Source organism: Phalangium opilio, unplaced genomic scaffold (genome assembly GCF_054372755.1).
Source record: "Phalangium opilio isolate 3A_F unplaced genomic scaffold, DU_Popi_V2 ptg000082l_1, whole genome shotgun sequence".
Classification (NCBI taxonomy): Eukaryota; Metazoa; Arthropoda; class Arachnida; order Opiliones; family Phalangiidae; genus Phalangium; species Phalangium opilio.
In genome coordinates, this window is record NW_028324189.1 from 7005794 (window position 1) to 7028269 (window position 22476).

Here is a 22476-nt window from a genome sequence, read left to right on the forward strand (position 1 = left end):
TCTAGAACCCCGCCGGAATCCACTTAATAAGGTAAGCACTGTGACTGAAATTAAATTACGCGCCTTTTTGTTGCTATGGACGTTCAGTGCAAACTAACAAATATAGCCGGTCACAAAAATATGCATTAATCGGTTATTGCGTTTACTCTACTGAACGAACTTTAATTTTAATAGGTCATTACTAAAGTGCAGGAAGACCTTTTCCTCTACTATATAAAGTCAAGGGATGGAAGTTTGCCAATCTTTTTAAATGAGGAACTTTGTGAACGACCCCGTTATTTCCGAATATGGGTGAAATTATTATTTAGTAGAGCGGATCGCGACCGATCTTTTAAAGCCGCGTTTCAAGGTACATTTTTATTAATTTTAACATAAATTGACCGGTTTTTATACGAGGAAGAATGCCTATTTTAAATCGTCATCGCGACAAGTGTTTTTATTCCGTTAGGCTTAACCAAAAACGGTAAATAAGTTAAGCCTCGGCATCAGTTAGGCCTAGACGTTAAATAAAGTTCTGAACCAAAACAACTGGCTTACTGAGTACTGACACATCTTGACCTCTAAGAAACGTTCGTAAATTTTAATTAAGACGATCATAATTAAGAATCTAATGACGTAAAGTGAAAAAAAATCGCGAAACTTCTGGAAAAACCACCAAGATGGGGAAGAAATTCGTCCTGCAAAATGATTTCTTTGCCAAGAGAATCATTGAACATTTGATTGAGAGTGGGAAACCGTTAATGCTACGTTCAAATGCATTCAACAAAGAGGTGCAATTACCGAAAGGTTCTATGCTGGAAGAGTTAAGTTCTGAGAAACATACGCCTGGAATGTTAAACTTAAAATGCCTGGATAATGACTCTGTCAAAGTCATTTGCCCTGAAAATGTTCTACACGAGGTGTCCCTCTTTCAAGCTGAGATTTTGATTGCCGTCAGCCCTGTTCAGGACCGTCTCTTAGTTCTTGAAGAGCGTTCTTGGATCAGAGAAGCTGCTATGATTATGGTTGGATCCAATGTTTATGTTGATGTTGGTGAAAATAAGCCACCAGCTTTAGGCTTGGTGAAATATTGTGGTCCTGTACCGGAAATTGGCAAAGGAATAATGTTTGGAATTGAACTAACAGTAAGTAAAATTAATCCTTATATTATATTATATTAAAAGTTATCTAGCCTACAATATTTTCCGCATTATGTATCTTTCTCAGGAACAATCAGAATTGGGTAATAGTGACGGTACTTTGAAAGGACATCATTATTTTTCAACAAGAACTAGCAATGCTGGAATGTTCCTAGCTATTAATAAACTGCGTTTATTACAAGAGAGGAGATCATTCAATCCTTGCAGTATCACTGTTAGAGCTGGAAGCATCTTTGAAAACAAAATTGGTGAGTTTTTGCTTTATTTTTATGTGTCTCTTGTTTTTATCGTGGTATTGTTGACAAGTTAAGAATCTTTTGAAATCAGACTGTTTTTAATTAAGCTGACCTTGAAATAAGGTCAATATTTAAACCTACCCTCTAGATAATTAAATTTATATTAATGTAATTTAAATCTTATGACATTGAATAAGATTGCAAAAGCAATCCATGTTAGCTTAGAATCAAAACCAGTTTAAAATTAATTAATTTAAAATATCTTATCAAAATATAGTCAAACGTGAACTTTCCTCCTAAAAAGAGAAGTGACATAGTAGAATTTTTGGTCATACTCATAAGGACATCAAAACCTACAGAATGCCATTCCTTTAATTTAATCCCCGATTGACCTAGATTTTATATTCTTAAAATAAAAAAGTTTGATTACAACGTAACCTTACAGCGCTACCAAGCCTTAGTCTAGCCCCTGTATCTCCCTTCAATAACGGTACAGTCTCTCACGGAAATTGTGTATTTATTATTTATATAAACAAGTCGTCGCGTGGGTAGAGTGATCGCAACCCCTCCCCTTTATTTATATAAACAAGTCGTCGCGTGGGTAGAGTGATCGCAACCCATCCCCTTATATTATCGTATTGATTTAGAATAGTGTCGAAGAAGAGTTTAATTATATTTAATTACCTAGAGAAAATTAAGGATTTTACCGTTAGGGGGGCGAAATAGAGCATTTTTACGCCCCCCATCCCCATGTTTTGGATATAAAACTTTCCCACTAACTTTCATAGTGAACTTATTAACGTCAGACTACACCCGACTTTTAGGCAGGTTTATATTCATGTAAGGCTTGAATACATTCATGTTTCAAACGCGGTGATAAAAAAACACCCGCGACTTTTTAAATTATTTTAAAAACTTGCCGAGTTTCAAAACTTTTCAAACTTAGTTTCGCGTAGGTTGCCTATACATCTCAATGTGTTTTCTTTTGTTGTTGGTTCTTCAAAATGTTAGGAAATTTACAAAACGAAAATAACTTTTTTAGTGAGGGCCAAAAACAGAAAATAGTCTGTAGGTTAGAAGTAGTTCGCAGTCGCTCGCTCTACTTGTCTCCGCTAGTTGTTGCTTTAAAAATTAACTCCAGTCCAAAGTTTCCCTCTCCCGACACATCACCCTTTAGGCTTAGATAACGTAGTTAGTTAGTTATACTTCAAACGTCAAACACAGTAGAGATTTCTCAGATTATCAAAACGAATTTACTTAACGTTTTAAATGAAATCTAATCAATGATTTGATGCCCAAACTTTTTCCCTGTAAGTTTCTAAACTTTTATTATTTTTTTAAATTAGTTAATTTTCATTTAATCTTAATTAAACTAAGTACTTTTAAACTTCAATTAGTTTTGTTAAATATCTGTTTTGATTAGAAAAAGGTTAAATTTGAGATTATGGGCTTAACAATGGCCGAAAATGGCTTCATTTAATCTTAATTAAACTAAGTACTTTTAAATCTCAATTAGTTTTGTTAAATATCTGTTTTGATTAGAAAAAGGTTAAATTTGAGATTTTTACGCTTAACAATGGAAAATGGGTGATAATACAAGTCTAGAGAACCTTTAAATGTTAGGGAAATATATGGGGGGAAAACTGAATATGTCAGGGAAATCGGTTTTCCAGATGTTGTATGAACCCTGTTAAAGAAGCATCGGTAACCTTGATTGATTTGATACAGTAGAAAGTTTTAGTTTAGTTATTTTTTATAGATAACTCGATTTCCAGTGTTTATCGTATTAATGTAAAGGTATTAACAAACCTTTGCGGAAAATTTTTGAACAAATGTTTTACTCAATATGGAAAGGTTTCCCGAGATTTTTCTAGTCAAAAATATGACTCATACTAAATGTAGGTGCTGAAGAGTTATGACATCAGGGCCTTCTATACTTTTACAAGTATATGTAGGATTTAAAGTTATTAGTTTAGCCTAATCAAAGTTTAAATTTGATTTACAAACTTTTCAGTAAGTTGGGTTTTCTGATTTTTTTTTTTTCTGGAATTTGGCCAAAATTCTGAATTAGACACTCGACACGTGCGTTTTTACGTTCAAAGTGTTCGAGGTAGAATGTTGAATGAAGCCATATAGCTTTACTACCAACAACGTTCGCTATGACCCCCGTTTAACTTTATTAACTTAGTATACACGAATACCGTCTGGAAGGAGTACTTCTACCTATACAAGCCAAGTTTATTTAACTTTATAAAAAATTTATTTCTAAATAAGAAAGCCCTCGATAGAAACAGAAACAGGCCGACCTATTTTTGTAATATTTCTTAAACTTATTTATTTATCAGTTTAATTATATTTTTAAGGTTAATGACCTTCATTATTTATTATTTGAAAATGCGCGAATTTTTTTAATTTGGCGGGAAACGTGCGAATTGAGCGCGTTTTATTTAAATTGGCGGGAAATGTGGGAATTACGCGCGTTTTATTTAAATTTGGCGGGAAATGTGGGAATTGCGCGCGTTTTATTTAAATTTGGCGGGAAATGTGGGAATTGCGCGCGTTTTATTTAAATTTGGCGGGAAACGTGCGAATTTGTCATTAACAGAGGGCGCTAAAGTCAAAATTTCCGTGGCAAAATTTAAAAGTTAGTCATCCACGTGGGTGGTTTGTTATTGTTTCTTAGGCCTAAGCGCTTCGGAAAGTCCAGTTTCGAGTCCGGTTCAAAGTTGTAAAGTTCAACCGATCCCTTTTGAGAAAGCGGTGTCTGACGGTGAAACGCCACCCCCTTTAAGACTAAACGATAAAGTAGTTTGGATCAGTGATACCGGACCCGAATATGGCGTCGTCAAGTGGTTGGGCAAACTACCCGACGTCGGGAAAGATTGGATGGTCGGATTAGAGTTTGTAAGAAGACATTAGTGTGATTTAATTAATTTAATCGCGAAGTAATTACGATTAACCTATTGATTAGGTTAATCCCGTCGGTAGTGGAACGGGCAAATATAACGATTATCAATTATTCGAAGCCAAACAGAACCACGCTTCATTAGTTCCTATTATCGGTTTGATGAAAGCCGAAGATTTTCTCGGAGATAAACCAAACGCTAATGGTCAGTAACTATTATAACTATTCTTGCCAATACTAACAAACGATTAACTCTTCAACGCTATAAAAAACTAACCCAAATTAACCTAATTGAGCTGTAAATTAAAGATTTTATACCAGTATGACTGTTATTGCAATGAGATTTAGTTAGAATTTGTTTCACGATAAGGCCGTCCGTAATCTTATCAAATAACTTTTTTAACTATAGCTTTTAATTAAATATCTTAGGAATGTCACCCCCCCGTAATTCAATTGATAGGTTTAACCCCCCCCCCCCCCATTACGTCATTTAATCGCGCGTATTCATTAGGTTCGACTTCTAGCACACCACCTAGACCCAATAGAAAGAAACGAAGTAGTGATTTTACCGAAAGCCAAAGTCATACTGGTAAATAATAAATATAATGATCTGCTAACTGCCAAGGCTTAAGGAACTACTTAAGCCTACGTTCAATCTGTGTAGGCAAGTCTTCAGTGGCGCAATTGTCGCAAACCTTTTCGAGTCTTCCACGGGATTTACAAAAAAAGAGCGAGTGTGGTGGCGTTACTAACTCGTCACTCGTCTCGCTAAGCGGAAATAACGTTAGTCCACACGGAACCATGCAGAAACGCTCTATGATTTCCGCACCTCCTACTAGTAATCTGCAAATGGCAAATCATAGCAGGTCACATTCGGCTTCGCTAATGACGAGCGCCTTTGATACGCCGCCTTCTAACATCACAACCCTTTATTCCACCGTTGACAAAGACAGAAAGAACAATTCTTCGTGGTAAGCGTCTTAACCCGTTGACGTTCCCCTTCCACCACTATAAGGTGGTCAGGGATTTAAAAGGTCCGGCTTTTTATCAGGGATTCAAATGGACATTACCCCACCAAAAGTGGTGGTTCACCCATACCTTCGCTTGTTGATCGAGATCAGATTATTCTAAACGGGTCGAAATCAGGAGGGAATAGTCCGGCCTTGCACCGTTTGAACTTGGCCCTCTCCGAACCCGATTCCCTAGGAAAATCCGATTTAGGGTTAGGATCCTTAACCTCGACGAATTCTCAATCCTTTTATCACGTGACGCACGATGATTGTTTACCCAGAGTGACAACAACGTCCAATCCTAACGTTAATCCCCTTTACGAAATATCTAATAGAAAAGGTAAGTTTAAAATGGTGGAACGATGGTGATTGGTTGGTGTCGAATCGAAATTGAACGGTTTTATAGGAAATTCCCTGAAAGGAGGGACGACGCGTTTGGACGATAGCAATACCGGAAACCACAAGACTACTTCGACGACGACCGGAAATAGCGTGACGCTACCCACCAAGAAGAGTACATCGTCTATTTCCAACGGAACTAGTCACGTGACCAGTAACAACAACATCAACAATAACTGTTCCTCCAATAACCAAGTGACTGGTGTAAATTCGACGGACTTGGAAGTCGGATCCGTCGTCGAAGTCATGGTCAACAACGAACCTTGTTACGGCGTCATCCGATGGATCGGCTTGATTCCCGAGGATCAAAATAGTAACAAATACGTGGCCGGCATCGAAATGGAAGAGGAGAATCCCGGAAGTACCGACGGAACTTTCCACGGACGAAGATACTTTCAGTGCCAACCCAGAAAGGCCTTCTTCGTTCGTCTAAGTCAGTGCAGGAAAGACGGAAGGTTTCTCGAGTCCGAAAAACGAAAAAGTGCCGGTTAGTCAACCTAATTATTGTATTTTTTTTCTTCAGCGCATTAACCGCATTTTCAGGAAGATAAGGGAGAATTGACCGTTTCTTTTCAGTCTTTGGCAGCATTGATTGCCCTTCAGTTAGTGGCGACGTCCCACCTATCTGCAATCCCGATAAGATGCGTCAACTTTGCGGCAAAAATCGCGGTATTCAGGGTCATCATAATTCGTGTTATTTAGACGCGACTTTATTCGCTATGTTTTCTTGTACGGGCGTCTTTGATTCGCTGCTTCATCGACCAGCCAGAATGAATGACATTGCCGAATACGGTGAAGTACAAAGGGTTCTCAAGGAGGAAATTGTCAATCCTCTTAGAGCGTAAGTCGTTTCTCTTCTTACCTTACCCAGACTCTTTTCGCATGTTAATTTCTAGGCTGGTTTTGTGGGCCGTTCTTAAAATTCTGACGTCTTACTAACTATGACTTCATTGGTGGGTACCAACGCGAGTTCCTAGGCGCAACGCGCGGCGAGATAGATTAGTATTCGCGAGGAAAAATTCGTCATACATAATGATTAGTTTAGCTAGCTCTTCCCACACAAAATTAGCACCTAGATAAGTTGAGTGAAAATGTATCTACGCAATTATTCCCAGTATCTGTATGTATTCCTGGTATGAAATCATCGAATGTTCTTTTAATTTTTCTATTGTAGTAATATGTACGTTCGAGCCGATCGAGTCATGAAATTACGGACGTTATTGGATAAATTAAGTTCCGTTAGTGGTTTAATGTCCGAAGAAAAAGGTAAGAAAATTAAATTATTCCACTTCTTTTTTTTGTCCCTGGCTCCATTTTCCTAACCCACCCTGTTAAGGCTGTTATTTCGGGGTTTCTAAACGTTTTTATGGTGGATGGGCTGCTCAGACTGTGGGACAAACGACTATCTTTTATCTTTCTCATAGAGCTTAGCATAGCGGGTGGGTGGGTCGCCCCTGACGAGTCGTCAGCCCCTTTGACAGGTTCTTGCAACAATTGGGGAACGTGCACGTGCACGGTGAAATAGAATAGTTAAGTTTATATTTGTAGATACAAAGGGAGGGGGGGGGGACATATAGGAATTCTGTCTCTGTTGTAGGGGGGTCAAGCCAAACTCCTGAAAGGTTCTTTTGACCATGGAAGAAGAAGGGAATGGAATGGTGAGGTGAATAGGCAGACGGCTACGCGAAATGTAGGGTCACGTGGGAAAACTCTCCTCTCCTCTCGGCACTAGCTGTAACGCGATTACTGCTCTGCGCAATATTGGCGCGCAAGCAGAGAGAGGGCCTCTGCTACTGCGCGCCTGCGCGGAAGCTTTCAACGTTGGTGATAAACTCGGGAAGGAGGGAATGAAAAGGGGGAAGTTACGATTTTGCAACGCGCTCTCTTAAACACCCTTCCATACCCTTCTTCCATGTTTTGACACCGACCACCTTACGAAAAATACTTTCTTTTTCTCTGCGGGGGATTTTACTGTGAACTGGTTATTTTTGGGCTTGTACTATAGGAGGGATAGGGGGACATGGATGGGTTCCTTGGAAAATTTTCCTGTCAATTTGATTTACAAGATGTATAAAAGGGGAAAGGTTGCCTCAGTATCCGGACCGGGACCTACAAAGGGGTTGATGCTTATCTCGCATGATACAAAAAGACTACAGGTACAGGGTAGGCGCCAAAAAGAGCGAGATGGACGGCGATGTTTTACCCCCGCGTCTTTCCCGCTTCAGGGTTCTTACGAACTTGGTTAAGTCGGAGATTTAAAGTTTTGTCTTAAAAAGTCGGGGATAGGTCAGGGATTTCGTTTGGTATATGAAACCATGCTTGAGCAATGATAAATATGGGCCCAGGTGTGATTACGAAGTGGGTTCTGGTAAACACCTTAGAAAGCAATGATAAATATGGGCCCAGGTGTGATTATGAAGTGGGTTCTGGTAAACACCTTAGAAAGCAATGATAAATATGGGCCCAGGTGTGATTATGAAGTGGGTTCTGGTAAACACCTTAGAAAGCAATGATAAATATGGGCCCAGGTGTGATTATGAAGTGGGTTCTGGTAAACACCTTAGAAAGCAATGATAAATATGGGCCCAGGTGTGATTACGAAGTGGGTTCTTGGTAAACACCTTAAATGGTCAGGGATCTTTGCAATATTTGGTCAGGGATCTTTGCAATATTTGGTCAGGGATAAGCTTGAAACGTCAGGGATTTTCAAAAATATAAAAATTTCGTCGGAACCTTGTATATTGATTCATCGGAACTGGATCTTTACCTTTTATCGCGCGATCCATCGGTAAATTAAGGATAGATCAATTAAAGTGATTGTCCGTGTCTTGGTTGTTGTTTTTTCAAGATCCCGAGGAATTCCTAAACTCGTTACTTAACCAAATCCTAAAGGCGGATCCTTTCTTAAAATTGAGTTCGGGTCAAGAAGCTTACTTTTACCAACTGTTCGTTGAGAAAGACGAGAAGTTAATGTTACCGACAGTTCAGCAACTGTTCGACCAATCTTTCTTGGCGTCCGACATTAAATTGAGCGAAATTCCCAACTGTCTCCTGGTACAAATGCCTCGTTTCGGGAAACAGTTTAAAATGTATCCCAGGATAATCCCCAGCTTGTATCTGGACATCACTGACGTTCTGGACGATTGTAAGTGTTATAATATTAATTCTTCATTCAGGGTTGCCACGGGTCAAGGGAAAACCTGGAAAAGTCAAGGAATTTCAAAAAGGTCCAGGGAAAAGTCGGGGAATTTTAAGAATTTGAACAAAGTCGGGGAATTTTAAGAATTTGAACAAAGTCGGGGAATTTTAAGAATTTGAACAAAGTCGGGGAATTTTAAGAATTTGAACAAAGTCGGGGAATTTTAAGAATTTGAACAAAGTCGGGGAATTTTATGAATTTGAACAAAGTCGGGGAATTTTATGAATTTGAACAAAGTCGGGAAATTTTATGAATTTGAAAAAAAGTCGGGAAATTTTATGAATTTGAAAAAAAGTCGGGAAATTTTAAGAATTTGAAAAAAAGTCGGGAAATTTTAAGAATTTGAAAAAAAGTCGGGAAATTTTAAGAATTTGAAAAAAAGTCGGGAAATTTTAAGAATTTGAAAAAAAGTCGGGAAATTTTAAGAATTTGAAAAAAAGTCGGGAAATTTTAAGAATTTGAAAAAAAGTCGGGAAATTTTAAGAATTTGAAAAAAAGTCGGGAAATTTTAAGAATTTGAAAAAAAGTCGGGAAATTTTAAGAATTTGAAAAAAAGTCGGGAAATTTTATTAAAATTGCTGAACTACCCGCGGTTCAAGCATCTAACCTTGTAACGTATTAAACGGGCCTTATTAGAGAGATCAAGTTTGACCAGACACTGAAATCTTACTCAAATGTTTTACGTTAAATGAGATTTAAATTAAATTGTTTTAGAACAATAACAAATAGGCCTAAATTCAGGGAAAAATCTTTAAAAACGCGTCTAGGAATTTTGAGTCAGAAAATTTCATGGGATTTTACTCTGTTTAACTTTTTTAACGACGTTTTTAGCTCCGCGGCAATGCAGCGTTTGCGGTCTTGTTGCCGAATTTGAATGCAAGGAATGTTTTGGACAATTGGGAACGGGTTTAGATAGTACCGCCTTTTGCAGCCCTTGCATGGAAAAGGTACGATACGATACGCCTTTGATTTTTGCTAGGAAATAGGTAATTAAACTTTATCGCGGTTATTTTACTTCAGAGTCACAGCCATAAGAAACGTTTGAAGCACAAATGCGTTGCGCTTTCAGTTCCGGCCGAGTTTCGTATGTTGAAAGAGCACATGGGGACCATCCCTAGAGTTTACGTTGAATTATTCGCCATTCTGTGCATTGAAACGAGTCATTACGTTTCTTTTGTTAAATGCGGAAGTGGACCCGATGCCCCCTGGTGTTTTTTCGATAGTATGGCTGATAGAAAAGGTATACACGGGCTTTGAATAGTTCATACGCTATAAATATCAGTTCATACCATTTACACCAGGAATCCGGGTTACCTTGAGGACCGAAGCCCGTCTGCTTTTTGTCCTCCAGGTAGCATGACCTCCTGGTGTAAATGGTATGAATCCTCCATGTGTTTAAACTATTTATTATGAAGCTTTTGACAGTTTATAACGTTATATATTCTTTAAAATAACAATATTTCAGGGGAACAGAATGGTTACAATATCCCGGAGGTGATACCGTTCCAGGATTTGCGTTGGTGGTTGTCTGACGAAGGAACTGATTTCCTCATGAGCACCAAAGACGATAAAGTTTTGCCCGAAATTGCCAGGCGACTTTTATGTGACGCGTACATGTGTCTCTATCAAAGTCCGGACGTTCTAATGTACCGGTGAGACTCGTGTGTAAACATTAACACTCAAACAAACATTTGAACATAAACAAACAAACAAAGAAATGCAAAACGTTGGTTGGTTATAGAAAAAGTAAGTTTAAGAACAAAGGACATGTCCAGCTGTGAAAAAAATCTCCGACTCTCGCCACGCCCCCTTAACCCCAACCCCAGGTTTCGCAAATTTACTTTTACTGTTTTATATCTTTCTTCTTTTCTTTTTAATTAATTTTCAATTTTAACAAGTTTTATTTAATTAAATCTTAATTTGTTTTTTTTCTTGGCAACAAAAACTTAACGCCAAGCAAATCTTTTTGAATTAAATTTAACTTCTCTCTTATTTTTATGAAAACTTGATTTTTATTATTAATTAATTTAGATTGATTGTTTTAATTAAAAACACAAACTCCCCCCCCCTTTAATACCCCAACTTGTTAAAAAATGACGGCAACGGCGGCAAAATTGAAAACTGAAAATGAAAGTTGAACGTTTAAAAAAAGTATTATTAAAGAATAAAATAAATAAATAATAATATTGGGTAGTTTTTAGATATAATAAATTATAAATTTGTTAAAATAACCAAATTATATTACGATGAAAGAAATTATCAAACAAAAAAACAAAAAAAGCACCTTTTAGCCGCATTTGTTTATTTCAAGAGCTGATAAACAAACAAATATGAGATTAATAACTACAACAACAAACAGGAGGTAAAACATAGTTGGTATTTTTAATTATTTATTTTCATGACTTAATTAGGCCTAGTTTGGCAAAAAAACTAGAGGCTAAGCCTAATACGAGTTTTAGAGTATTGTTTTTTCCGTTCCCCCTAGTTGTAAAAATGGTTGTTAAAGTCGCTTTGACAATAAAAGGGAGCTTTTTTCAATTGTAAGGGCTATGCCCTGTTGAAAATTGAATTTAAATTAAATAGTTACGACAAAAATTGTGTTATTATCGATTATTTTTGGTAAGCCTCGGTCTGTCATATTTCCCGCACTTTTGTTGCAGTATCATAACTCCAGGGGACGCCACAGCCTGAGCCAATTGCGATTCGTCTGCTTTTTTAAACAAAGATTCATTATAGGAGACCGGTGTAGTTTCGTAATCTGAATTAATCACGTTAAGAAACGTATTAATTTCCAAATAAAATTAGTTTATATCAATAATTAAAGATGCCAGTAACTAATTTATGGAAATATTTTTAGTCCGAAAGCTTTATTTTTCGCGTAACGACGATATATTTGCGGCTTCTGTAATGTCAAGGTCAGGCGGTTTTTATTTGAAGTTAATGAATTATGTATATGTATTTATGTTAAATGCTAAATTAATTAACGGTATAGAATCGTTGTGAAGATGAGCAAAGCGTGGGAAATCACGTCGTACGGGGAAAGTGTGGACCGTGTATTGAAATAAAAGGTAAGCAATTACTTGCATATTTACTGTTTGCTAACTGTTTGCCAAAGCGAGGAGATAGTACCTACTAGTTTAGTGTTAATTACCAAAGCCGGGAAACAATTTTATAGTCCCTTTGTCCACGCTATCTTTTTATCGTATCTTGTTTCGTGAAAAAGTTAAAACGTAGAGATGGACTCTAAGCCTCGGTCATAAGCTGGGAATCCGTGTCACCGTGTGGGATCCCTCTGGTCCAAAAACAGTTTATTAATTGCTTAAACCAATTTTTAAATTTCTGGTCCTTAGGACCAGTTTATTATTTTGGACTCTAGGGGAGGGGGGGGGGGTCACTGGTCCTCCCAAGGGCTATTTTCTGGTTATTTCTCAGACTGCTTGGAATATTTTTCAGGCCAAGGCTTATTTGACCTATTCTGGGTTATTCAATTTAACGTAGCTTAAAGCCTTCATTTATATTAAATAATTAATGTGTAGATAAATTTAAATTAAATTAACCGTAACTTAAGAGAAATTAAATTTAAATTTACTTTAATAGTAGTCAGGCGTGAACACCTTGGTAAGAAAACCGACCGAGGTACTTAAAGATAGTTTTCACACATGGAGGATTCATACCATTTAAGCCAGGAGGCCGGGCTATCTGGCGGACAAAAACCAGTCTGCTTTTGTCCTCCAGATAGCCCGGCTTCCTGGTGTAAATGGTATTAATCCTCTATGTGTGAAAACTATCTATAAATGAAAATCTAAGTGTAGATTATTTTGGGGTAAGGTTTTTAAAGTGTAAACAGATAGGTACTCTTTAAAAAGAGTGAATATATCACTATAAGTAGAAGTGTGACGCGATCGTAGAGAGTGGTGTCAAATAGACTAGTACATCTTATTGTTAGGGGGTATTTTCCCCCTCCCCTCCACTCACCCATCCCCCCTAGCTCTGTGATTCAACCAAGCGTTTCCCTCGCAGCCCAGTCTGGGTATCAATGGCATTGTATAGAAGATGATATGATATTTCAGTCTTTTTCTGTAAAATAAAAGCTCACTTATCTCTGGTCCTGTCCCATCCCCCCCCGGGCTGGGGGTGGGGGTATACTTATTTTTTTATTGAGAAAATAGGCTTATATGGAAAGTATAAGCCCACGTCTTGAATTGTCGAGAGCAAAACCTTCTTCATGAATTCCTTCGCTTGTCTAGCCTCGTTACTCTGTCCATTTTTCAAAAATATAGACCCTCCCCTTAAACGGAGGGGGGGGGGGTCAGGGGGAGATGCCCCATTCGCCATTCCTCATTCTCGTAGTGGTTGCTACGATCTACTTTACAATTATAAAGTATGCCTAAATATTGTTTGTAATACAGTGGGATATGCAGGGTTCATAAAAACCTGGGAAACAATGAAAACCCGAAAAACTTGGGGAAATCAATAGTTTACTAAAATTCAGGGATTTTTTAAAATGTTTAGTAAAATTCCGGGATTTTTTTCAAATATTTAGTAAAATTCAGGGATTTTTTCAAATTTTAATAAAATTCAGGGATTTTTTCAAATTTTAATAAAATTCAGGGATTTTTTCAAATGTTTAGTAAAATTCAGGGATTTTTTCAAATGTTTAGTAAAATTCAGGGATTTTTTCAAATTTTTAGTAAAATTCAGGGATTTTTTCAAATTTTTAGTAAAATTCAGGGATTTTTTCAAATTTTTAGTAAAATTCAGGGATTTTTTAAAATTTTTAGTAAAATTCAGGGATTTTTTAAAATTTTTAGTAAAATTCAGGGATTTTTTAAAATTTTTAGTAAAATTCAGGGATTTTTTCAAATGTTTAGTAAAATTCAGAGTATTCAGGGAAGTTTGTGAGGTTTGAGTAAGTTTTGCTCTGAAGGGGTTTGCTTCAACTATAAAAAACACTCCCTTTGTTATTGTTCCATATATAGGAAAAACTTGGAAAACTCAGGGAAATCGGTTTTCCAAAAGTTGTATGAACCCTGGATATGGTTTTATGGGAAATCAACAACCAAAGGGTTCGTAACTTAATTGCGTTAGGGGTGCATCGCATCCCATGTGGGGGCTAAATTGACTGGTCATAGAACTATAGAACATTTTAGACTCAAAATTTATGATTTCCCCATAGTACCATCCCACTGTCTGTACTACTACGGTCCCTTATTTTTGAAACACCCTGTATATAGACTTAGTTTATATTTTCCGTAAGAAGTCGAAAGAATATTCGATGTAAGTTTCTTTTGATGTTATAGCGATGTGACACCACCAAAGATAACTCTCCCAAAAACTCCGTGAACATTTAATCTAGTTTCGTTTTGGTCACCAACCAGAAATCTTTCGGACATAAAATGAATAAAAAACCAGAAAAGAAATAGTTGTAAAGGGACAGAGAGAGATTGGTCAGTCGAGCCGAGTGGCGCCAAATGACATTGGCGCAAGTTTTTTTTTATATTTTTATCTATCGAGTCTGTGATGACACTGTTGCTCTTTGAAAGCGTCACTTTCTATGGCGGTTTAAAGACGCGGTGCCATGGCCGCGAGTACTTTGAAATTTGTGCCCTATTAATTTTTCATGAATTGGCCATGGTCACTGACTGACTGGGATACGTACGTACGCTACTCACTTTTAAGAAAACCCATCTTCTCTCGTAAACTTAGTTAAGGTACTTCGTATAAAAAATGTAGAGGAAGATACTTGGGTTGTAGGGATGGGGGGCGTTTATAAAGTGATAGTGGCCGGAAATGAACTTTGGTGGTTACTTTAGGTTTGGCTCTCCCTCGAGTTTGACTTAATTTCATTATTGGTCTCTCTCTTTCTCGGTGAAGAGATGATCTTTCTCACTCTTGAAAGGCCATTTTCTTCATCCCCTAATAATCCCCTAGAGGAGTTTTAGTGCGTGTTGGGCTTCACCCACTGTCTTCTATACCAGCTCTTTTAAGGAATAGTAACTATGTCCACAATGTTGCAACGCTTGCTTGGGCTTGCCGTAATTCAGGAAATGGAAACGTTTTATCATTACTTTAGTCCCTTATTGTAGTTGGTAGCCGTAGAAAAAACGTAGATCATTATGGACAATTTAATAGTAGGCTAAAATTGACGCGTTAAACAACATATTGATCTACTGATAAGATATTGTTTTTTAGTTGTAAGTTTGATGAACGTTTTAGTACTGTTAGATTTGTTCCGTGAGCTTAGTACGAACAACGTGCCCTTCAAAAGATCCCAACTCGAGTGTAAGTTTTAGATTCCTAAGCAAAACTTTTGCTTATGGAAATATTCGGTTTTCTGATTGCTTTATTGATTTATTTGGGACTGTTTTGGGGAGAATGCTTTGCAATTAGGGAAAATTCGAGAACACTAGTTTAAAGAGGACATTTTGGTCTATTAAATAAAGCGTGTCGCAAGGAGCCATCTTATTTACAACCGGAGATTTGACAAAAAGAATTTGAAAATTTTGGAAATATTCGGTTTTCTGATTGCTTTATTGATTTATTTGGGACAGTTTTGGGGAGAATGCTTTGCAATTAGGGAAAATTCGAGAACACTAGTTTAAAGAGGACATTTTGGTCTATTAAATAAAGTGTGTCGCAAGGAGCCATCTTATTTACAACCGGAGATTTGACAAAAGGAATTTGAAAATTATGGAAATATTCGGTTTTCCGATTGCTTTATTGATTTATTTGAGACAGTTTTGGGGAGAATGCTTTGCAATTAGGGAAAATTCGAGAACACTAGTTTAAAGAGGACATTTTGGTCTATTAAATAAGGCGTGTCGTAAGGAGCCATCTTATTTACAACCGGAGATTTGACAAAAAGAATTTGAAAATTTTGGAAATATTCAGTTTTCCGATTGCTTTATTGATTTATTTGGGACAGTTTTGGGGAGAATGCTTTGCAATTAGGGAAAATTCGAGAACACTAGTTTAAAGAGGACATTTTGGTCTATTAAATAAAGCGTGTCGCAAGGAGCCATCTTATTTACAACCGGAGATTTGACAAAAAGAATTTGAAAATTTTGGAAATATTCGGTTTTCTGATTGCTTTATTGATTTATTTGGGACAGTTTTGGGGAGAATGCTTTGCAATTAGGGAAAATTCGAGAACACTAGTTTAAAGAGGACATTTTGGTCTATTAAATAAGGCGTGTCGTAAGGAGCCATCTTATTTACAACCGGAGATTTGACAAAAGGACAGCTTTAGGACGCCAAAAATAGGATAATTTAAATATGAAACGGAATTTAGGATTAGATAACACAAAATAGATGATTGAAAACGAAGTATTTTTGGGGACTTCCGGGTGGCTATAGCTTGTCTCGTAGTTGTTTCCTGGCATAGGCTAGCTCCTCCATTAGTTAGGTCTTGGTCGGGTTGGCGTTGAGGCGATCTTGTAAACAGGCGGGAAAATCATTGGTGGGGCGGATGCCACCCTACTCTTTCTTTCTTTCACTCTCTCTCTCTCTGGTGATAATAAACGGCCTTTAGGTTCAGGGTTCAGTCAGCTACCGCTTCGGGATCTTTTCCACTTGGTCGCCTCTTGTTTCAACTATGCCTTACCTTTTCCTCTATGGTATCTCTCTCTCTCTGTCTCTCGCAACAGTGTATGCTTCAACTCAGCCTAAATCGCTTGAAAATGACAAATGCTTTTTTTCTCCCTTCGAACGAACCCCAACCCCCCACTTGTACCCTCACTGATTTTACCCCACGTTTTTGATTTTTTTTTAGGAGGGGGTGCTTTCGGAGAACAGGGTAATGGGGGAGGGTTGTTCAAAGGTGTGAAATACTTGTAGGATGTCCGAAAGGTCAATATGATGACCATGGTTAATGTTAATTCCTCAAGGTTTAAGAGTTAACCAATAATTAGTTTTGTCCGTTTGATTTTTGGGTAAACGGAGGAGAGATGGAGTATAGTAATGTTGGTGGGCCATGTGCCGCCATCATAGTCTCCCAGAGTATATATAGGGTCAGTTCGTGACCTTCTGCTAGTGGATACATACGTCTTTGTAAGCCAATGCGAGATAGATGTCATAGAAGCCAATTGCAACCTTTTGTGGACGACATATCTCAGTCGTGTTTGGTAGCTTGACTTGGACGCTTTCAACGTTGGAAATCCAGAACCTCAACATACTAGCATGTACTTTTTAATACTCAGCATGGTGTGAATGATGCCTCATCAGTTACGGTTTCGGTTTTAGTTGAGATGATATGAGAGTTGGTTGAGTGCTTTCGTATTTTCTATTTTGATGGGGGGAGGGTACCATTTACTGTAGATATAGCTCGCAATTAACTGTTAATGTAATTGGCTAATTGCAAGGACACTAGTGGTTGAATTGGACCTTCTTAAGTAACCGTGTCTTCATGATGAACGCGTAGTAGATTCTACAACTGTTAGTTGGTTGGGTTTGTACTATTTGGGGGGATAGATAACTGTAACGCTCTTTTCCTTTTGTCGTATCAAGAAAAAATTAGGCTCCCCTTAGTACTTGTAGAATCAGGAATGCATACAGCTACTAGGAATGTTAATTTAAGCCTCGGGATTTCTGGGCCGGGCGTGAGAACTTGCTTTCCGTCACCCCTCTTAATTGTGACTCCTCATCCTCTAAAAAGGCCAGGGAAAATCTCAGAAAAAGGTCAGGGAAAACCTGAAAAGAGTCAGGGAACTTTGTTCTGAGAATTCCATGGCAACCCTGGTCTATATTGCTCTTCCCAGAAAATCCGCCTAGATACAAGAAGGAAATTTCTACTTAATGATTCCTATTAACTGTATGCATTCCTGGTAGAACCAAGCGAGGATATCCATTTCCCTCTATATCCTAATTACTTCGATCTGGAAGCGAAGCGGCATGCCGCATGCATGTCCCCGCACTCAATTCAAGCTTCTTCAAGCTTACGGTTCTCAACCAAAGACACACTTTGGACTGATTAAGGAACCCCTTTCCCCCTCCTATCCTTCATTTAATAGGGTTAAGGTTTTTGCAGGCGTAAAATTGTGGCCCTTCTAAGCCCAATTAAATCGCGGCCCTAGATTCTATATAGAACAAATGGACTCAAATGATCCATTAGCTCCCCATCCCCAAAGAACGGGATGGTTTCTTGTTCTTCTTCTTGTAGTAGATAAAGGGGTTGCAATCATCTAATGAAATTTAAAAGAAAAAAAATCTCGTGAACTATTTCGTAAATGATCTAGAATAATTTTAATTGTAGTCTAGCCTAATAGTTTTCTTTGCCTTAGGTATTTGTGTGGGGTTAAGTCCCAGTTTATGGGTTATTTTTTTTTTCTAATAAACTCAAAGGCTTTTTTGGGTGCGTTTAAAATCACTTTAAAATGTTTAGCGCATTTTGTATTATAGAAATATTGAAATACTAACGCTACTACTTTGAAATATAGTTCATGACATCTTGTACATGACTTTAATATCCAAGTTTCCATAAGTTTATAAGTGATATGTTCCATAAGTATGACACAACCTATACTTCGTAATGCTTGAGGCTTACAGCTCGAGCTATAGTTCGAGAACGACAAGCTAGAATTAATTGAAGTCCTACACTCGGTTAGTTTGGAGTCCATCTTCCTATTTAGTCTGTACTAAGCCTTTGACAGGGCCTCACCAGGCGTCGCTTTACCTCGAATCTATGACCTACCTCATTCAGTTCATGACAAGCTCTCAGCAAAGAGAATATACTAAGAGGAGTAGTAAGTCTAGCCTTTCACAAGACTTTTGAAAATCCCGTCCACGGTTTTGGAGTAACTAGACCCGGTTTTTGTTGATTGGCTTAGCAGTGACGCCTTTTATTGGTTAAATTATGTCGACTGCTTATTTTCGGTGCTGGCAAAGGGTTGATCTCTGGGTTGACCGTTGACGTACAAAGGTAATTTTTAAGCAGACGTGAACAACCGGAACTAGTTTCTCCAAATTCAGAGCCGGTATATATATATATATATATTTCCAGAGTTTCTGCTCCTCTTGGTACATTCTCTTTGCTCTCAGTAACCAGTGACAAACTTATGGAACATCTTACGCAATCTCTCGCGTCTTGAAGACGGTAATGCTAAATTCAGTCTAGTCTTTATTTCGGTATTTGAGCCAAAATTTGCTCTGGCGAAATACCCTGGGCCATCAAGTCTCTTTAAAGAGTTTTATAGCGGGGTTCATCCGTTTAGTCGCTCGTTATCTCTGCAGGCAGGGACAGAGAGTGTTGCTCTACACACTCTGAGGCCCTTCAAGTTAAATCTCAGGAAGGTTTATTTAAAAAAAGAAGAAAAAAAATCTGGCATTCTTTTTAAGAAGCAGTCCGCATCTATGCTGTTCTGATATTTCACCCATCCACTAAAATCCCCCGAGTATTGCCTTGCAAAGGGATACTCGCATCTTTCTAAAACGATAGAGACACTACAGGGTGTTCCAAAAAGGGAGGGGTAATTATAGGACCCGGAAGTACATTGGGGATGGGTCTATGGGAAATCGTCAATTTTGAGTCGAAAATGTTCTATCAGGGATAGATGTAATTTTTGAAGTAGAAATGGAGAACAGAGTAATCCGCGTCAAAGTCCCGGACCCCCTTCCCCGGGACGGGGGGGAGGGATATGAAAGAAGAGAGGGGTCATAGAGACAGAGGTAAAAAGGAATTACGTATTTTTCGACGTCCCCGTCAGCAACGTCATCAAAACGTAGTTTAAGTCAGCCAATAAGGTAATTTAAACTTTTCGCTACGTTGTTGGAGGGAGGGGATATACTGGGCATGATTCGGACTGAAGTAAATACTAACCGTTCTCCATTCCTGCTTCTAAAATTACTTCTATGACCAATTTTGCCCCCCACAACATTGGAGTTTTATTTCGGTCCTACAATAACTATACCCTCTCTTTTTTTTTAAATCACCCTGTACAAAGGTCTTAGTTACCCCTTACCCGCATATTTTTCGTTACTATATCCCCTTTTTAAACGAGTTATATTTAGAAAATAAATTTCTTTTATACGCTTTATATCAAAATAGGGTTAAGCTTGGTTTAGTTTGAAAACGGAACTGCGAAGGTTTTTTTTTTAACTGTTTTTATTTGAACTGAGGGAGGTTTCGGTTTTGAACTTTCCTTAGCGTTAATTACTCGTGATTGTGTATTGGGCGCGAGGGCACGTGTCTTACAAAAATAATAACAAAAACCGGTTAGTTAGTTTTTTAAATGTCGCTCTTCAAATTTTGGATCTCATTCAAGCGGCCGCCGACACCGTTTTATTTTGACTCTTCGAATGAAAGACCACTTATCTTCTCCCGGGGTAATCTACCGGAACTATCCAACGTCATCTCTTACCAGACTTAAACCTTTTTCACCTTCTTGGAAGGGAATAACCAAGAAAACCCCCAGGACAAACATTAACCCAGACCGAGAAGGGATATCTAGTTTACTAGGGAGAAGGTGTAAGATGCCGAAGTATTCGCGCGCCATAGTCCCAGTCCCCCTTTCAAAATACAAGGGGGGATGGAAAAGGAGGCCGGGCTATTTCGCCTCTCCTCAGTCCGAAAATATGACTGTAATTTTCGTCATTCACGTCGTGCTGAGGTGAGTTTTCAAGAGCCAATGAGATGCTGGTTGTAATTTAGAGGCGGGGATTAACTCCGGACCTACATACGTTTGGACTGGAGATAAAGCTAGAAATATGGCCAATTTATACCTTCTCCCTAGTAAACTAGATATCACTTCTTGCCCAGACTAAGAGCCTGCACTCTGCTGGGACTGACGTGCGGTTGAACTTAAATATCACCCATACTCATGTCAACTAATTTAAGACTTTTGATATTAGGTTTTAAGTAACGCGTGTGACGGTGTATACTTAACTTTAGTACCATCGAAGGTGGCGGTGACCTTTCTGGGATGAATAGACCATTTTCAGAAGGGGGTTAGCTGTATCGTACGTCTGATTGATATGTAGGGTAAAAATGGAAGGAACATCGATTGGGTATATGGACTACAAAGACGCGCCTGGTTAGATTGGGCTTCAACAGTTATACCAGAGGTCCTTTTTGTTTCAAGCCGCCACATTTAACCTCTTTGTTGTGTTCACATACCCTACCAATTTTAAGTCTTAACACAACAAGGTGTTCAACAACACCAGGCTTTTGCAAAATGCAGGGTCTATTAAATTTATTTCCGTTGGTTCATTATCATTTTAAATTACTTTTCTACCAAGGACTTGTAGTCGGTTGATGATTGGTTTAAAGTAAACTAAACGCGAGGGTAGCGAGGAGGGTTACTTATCTGGTTCTTTATCAAAATTGTTTTTCGTACAAAATGGAAAAGGGGAGGGGATATTAATAAATGCCAACTTGTTTATAAACCTTCCCGCGGTGTATTTTTGCATCTTGCGCCTCCGGATGAATAATGACTCGCTCGCTATTTATTCGTTTTTAAAGAAAGAATTTTTAACTCTATTATATAAGAAAAAAATGTTGTCTCGAGTCTGCTGCATGCACTCGCGGTCCGTTCACAAAGTATCTTTGATGCCAAGATTATAGAGGACTAAATATGAGGTTGTCTAATTACGGTTGTATCTTCGCTGGATTTTATGATAGAGTCCTGCAACCATTTTCTATGAATAAACCGATTTTCAATCTACAAAATGAGCCCAGAAAGAATTCGTTTGAAGGTCCAAAACTTAAGTTACGTCGATTTTAATAAGAACGTATGTTCGAAGTTAATATCCTTATAGGCTAGGCGAGTCTGAATCCAGGCCTCCTTGTGTAAATGATATGAATCCCCCTAGTCTGTAAACTATGTATAGTCAAGAAGCGATATCTAGTTTACTAGGTATAAATTCGCCACATTTCTAGATTTATCTCCAGTCCAAACGCAGGTCCGGAGTTAATCCCCGCCTCTAAATTACAACCAGCATCTCATTGGTTCTTGAAGATTCACGTAAGCGCGACGCGAATGACGAAAATTACAGTCATATTTTCCGACTGAGGAGAGGCGAAATAGCCCGGTCTCCTTTTAGGTCCACCCTTGAATTTTGAAAGGGGGACTGGGACTATGGCGCGCGAATACTAAGGCATCTTATACCTTCTCCCTAGAAAACTAGATATCGCTTCTTGGAATAGTTTTAAATAAAGTGCCTTTAAGTCCTTTATAATAAATTTTCCCTGCAAATTTGCCAAGATTAGGACTTGCTCTTTGTGCTTGCAGGGTTGCGCTGTGTTGTATAAAAGAAATAATAAAAAAAATCCCTGTTCTTTCTAAGAGAATTGTATTTTTTTAGTTCAGAACTCTGGTCGATTCCGTTTGGTTGACCATTTTTCAATGACCATTCGACCGGAATATCATGGACACGGAATATAAAACTAGTCCCCTCTACAACCCCCTCCCCCTCCTGGACACACGCTATACTTATATTCTGTCCAACTGACTTCCAACAGACCTGACCGATCGAACACTGACATACTAGACTTGAATCTCTCTATTCATCCAAAGGAAGCTTTGAAATTTTATCCACGACAGGGGGGCGGGAACTCGGTCTTGTTCTTTTTAGAATTTAGCCCAAAGACTGGCTG

The 22476-nt window shown here is 38.2% G+C and overlaps 1 protein-coding gene across 4 annotated transcripts; it reads left to right on the forward strand.

Annotated features, from left to right (window-relative positions):
• Positions 1-253: 253 nt before the first annotated feature.
• CYLD (ubiquitin carboxyl-terminal hydrolase CYLD) lies at positions 254-11483 on the forward strand. 4 transcript variants are annotated; one of them, XM_089848103.1, is made up of 14 exons: positions 254-1124; positions 1207-1387; positions 4059-4279; positions 4347-4485; positions 4792-4869; positions 4945-5251; positions 5332-5630; positions 5712-6176; positions 6266-6530; positions 6864-6955; positions 8538-8834; positions 9720-9835; positions 9909-10128; positions 10354-11483. In XM_089848103.1, the coding sequence occupies exons 1-14, from the start codon at positions 660-662 to the stop codon at positions 10542-10544; spliced, it is 3336 nt and encodes a 1111-aa protein (XP_089704229.1). In that variant the 5' UTR covers positions 254-659; the 3' UTR covers positions 10545-11483. The 4 variants fall into 4 exon arrangements, with proteins under 4 accessions (XP_089704229.1, XP_089704228.1, XP_089704230.1 ...); XM_089848102.1 differs by having other exon boundaries at positions 255-1124; positions 5697-6176; XM_089848104.1 differs by lacking the exon at positions 4792-4869 and having other exon boundaries at positions 255-1124; positions 5697-6176.
• Positions 11484-22476: the final 10993 nt, after the last annotated feature.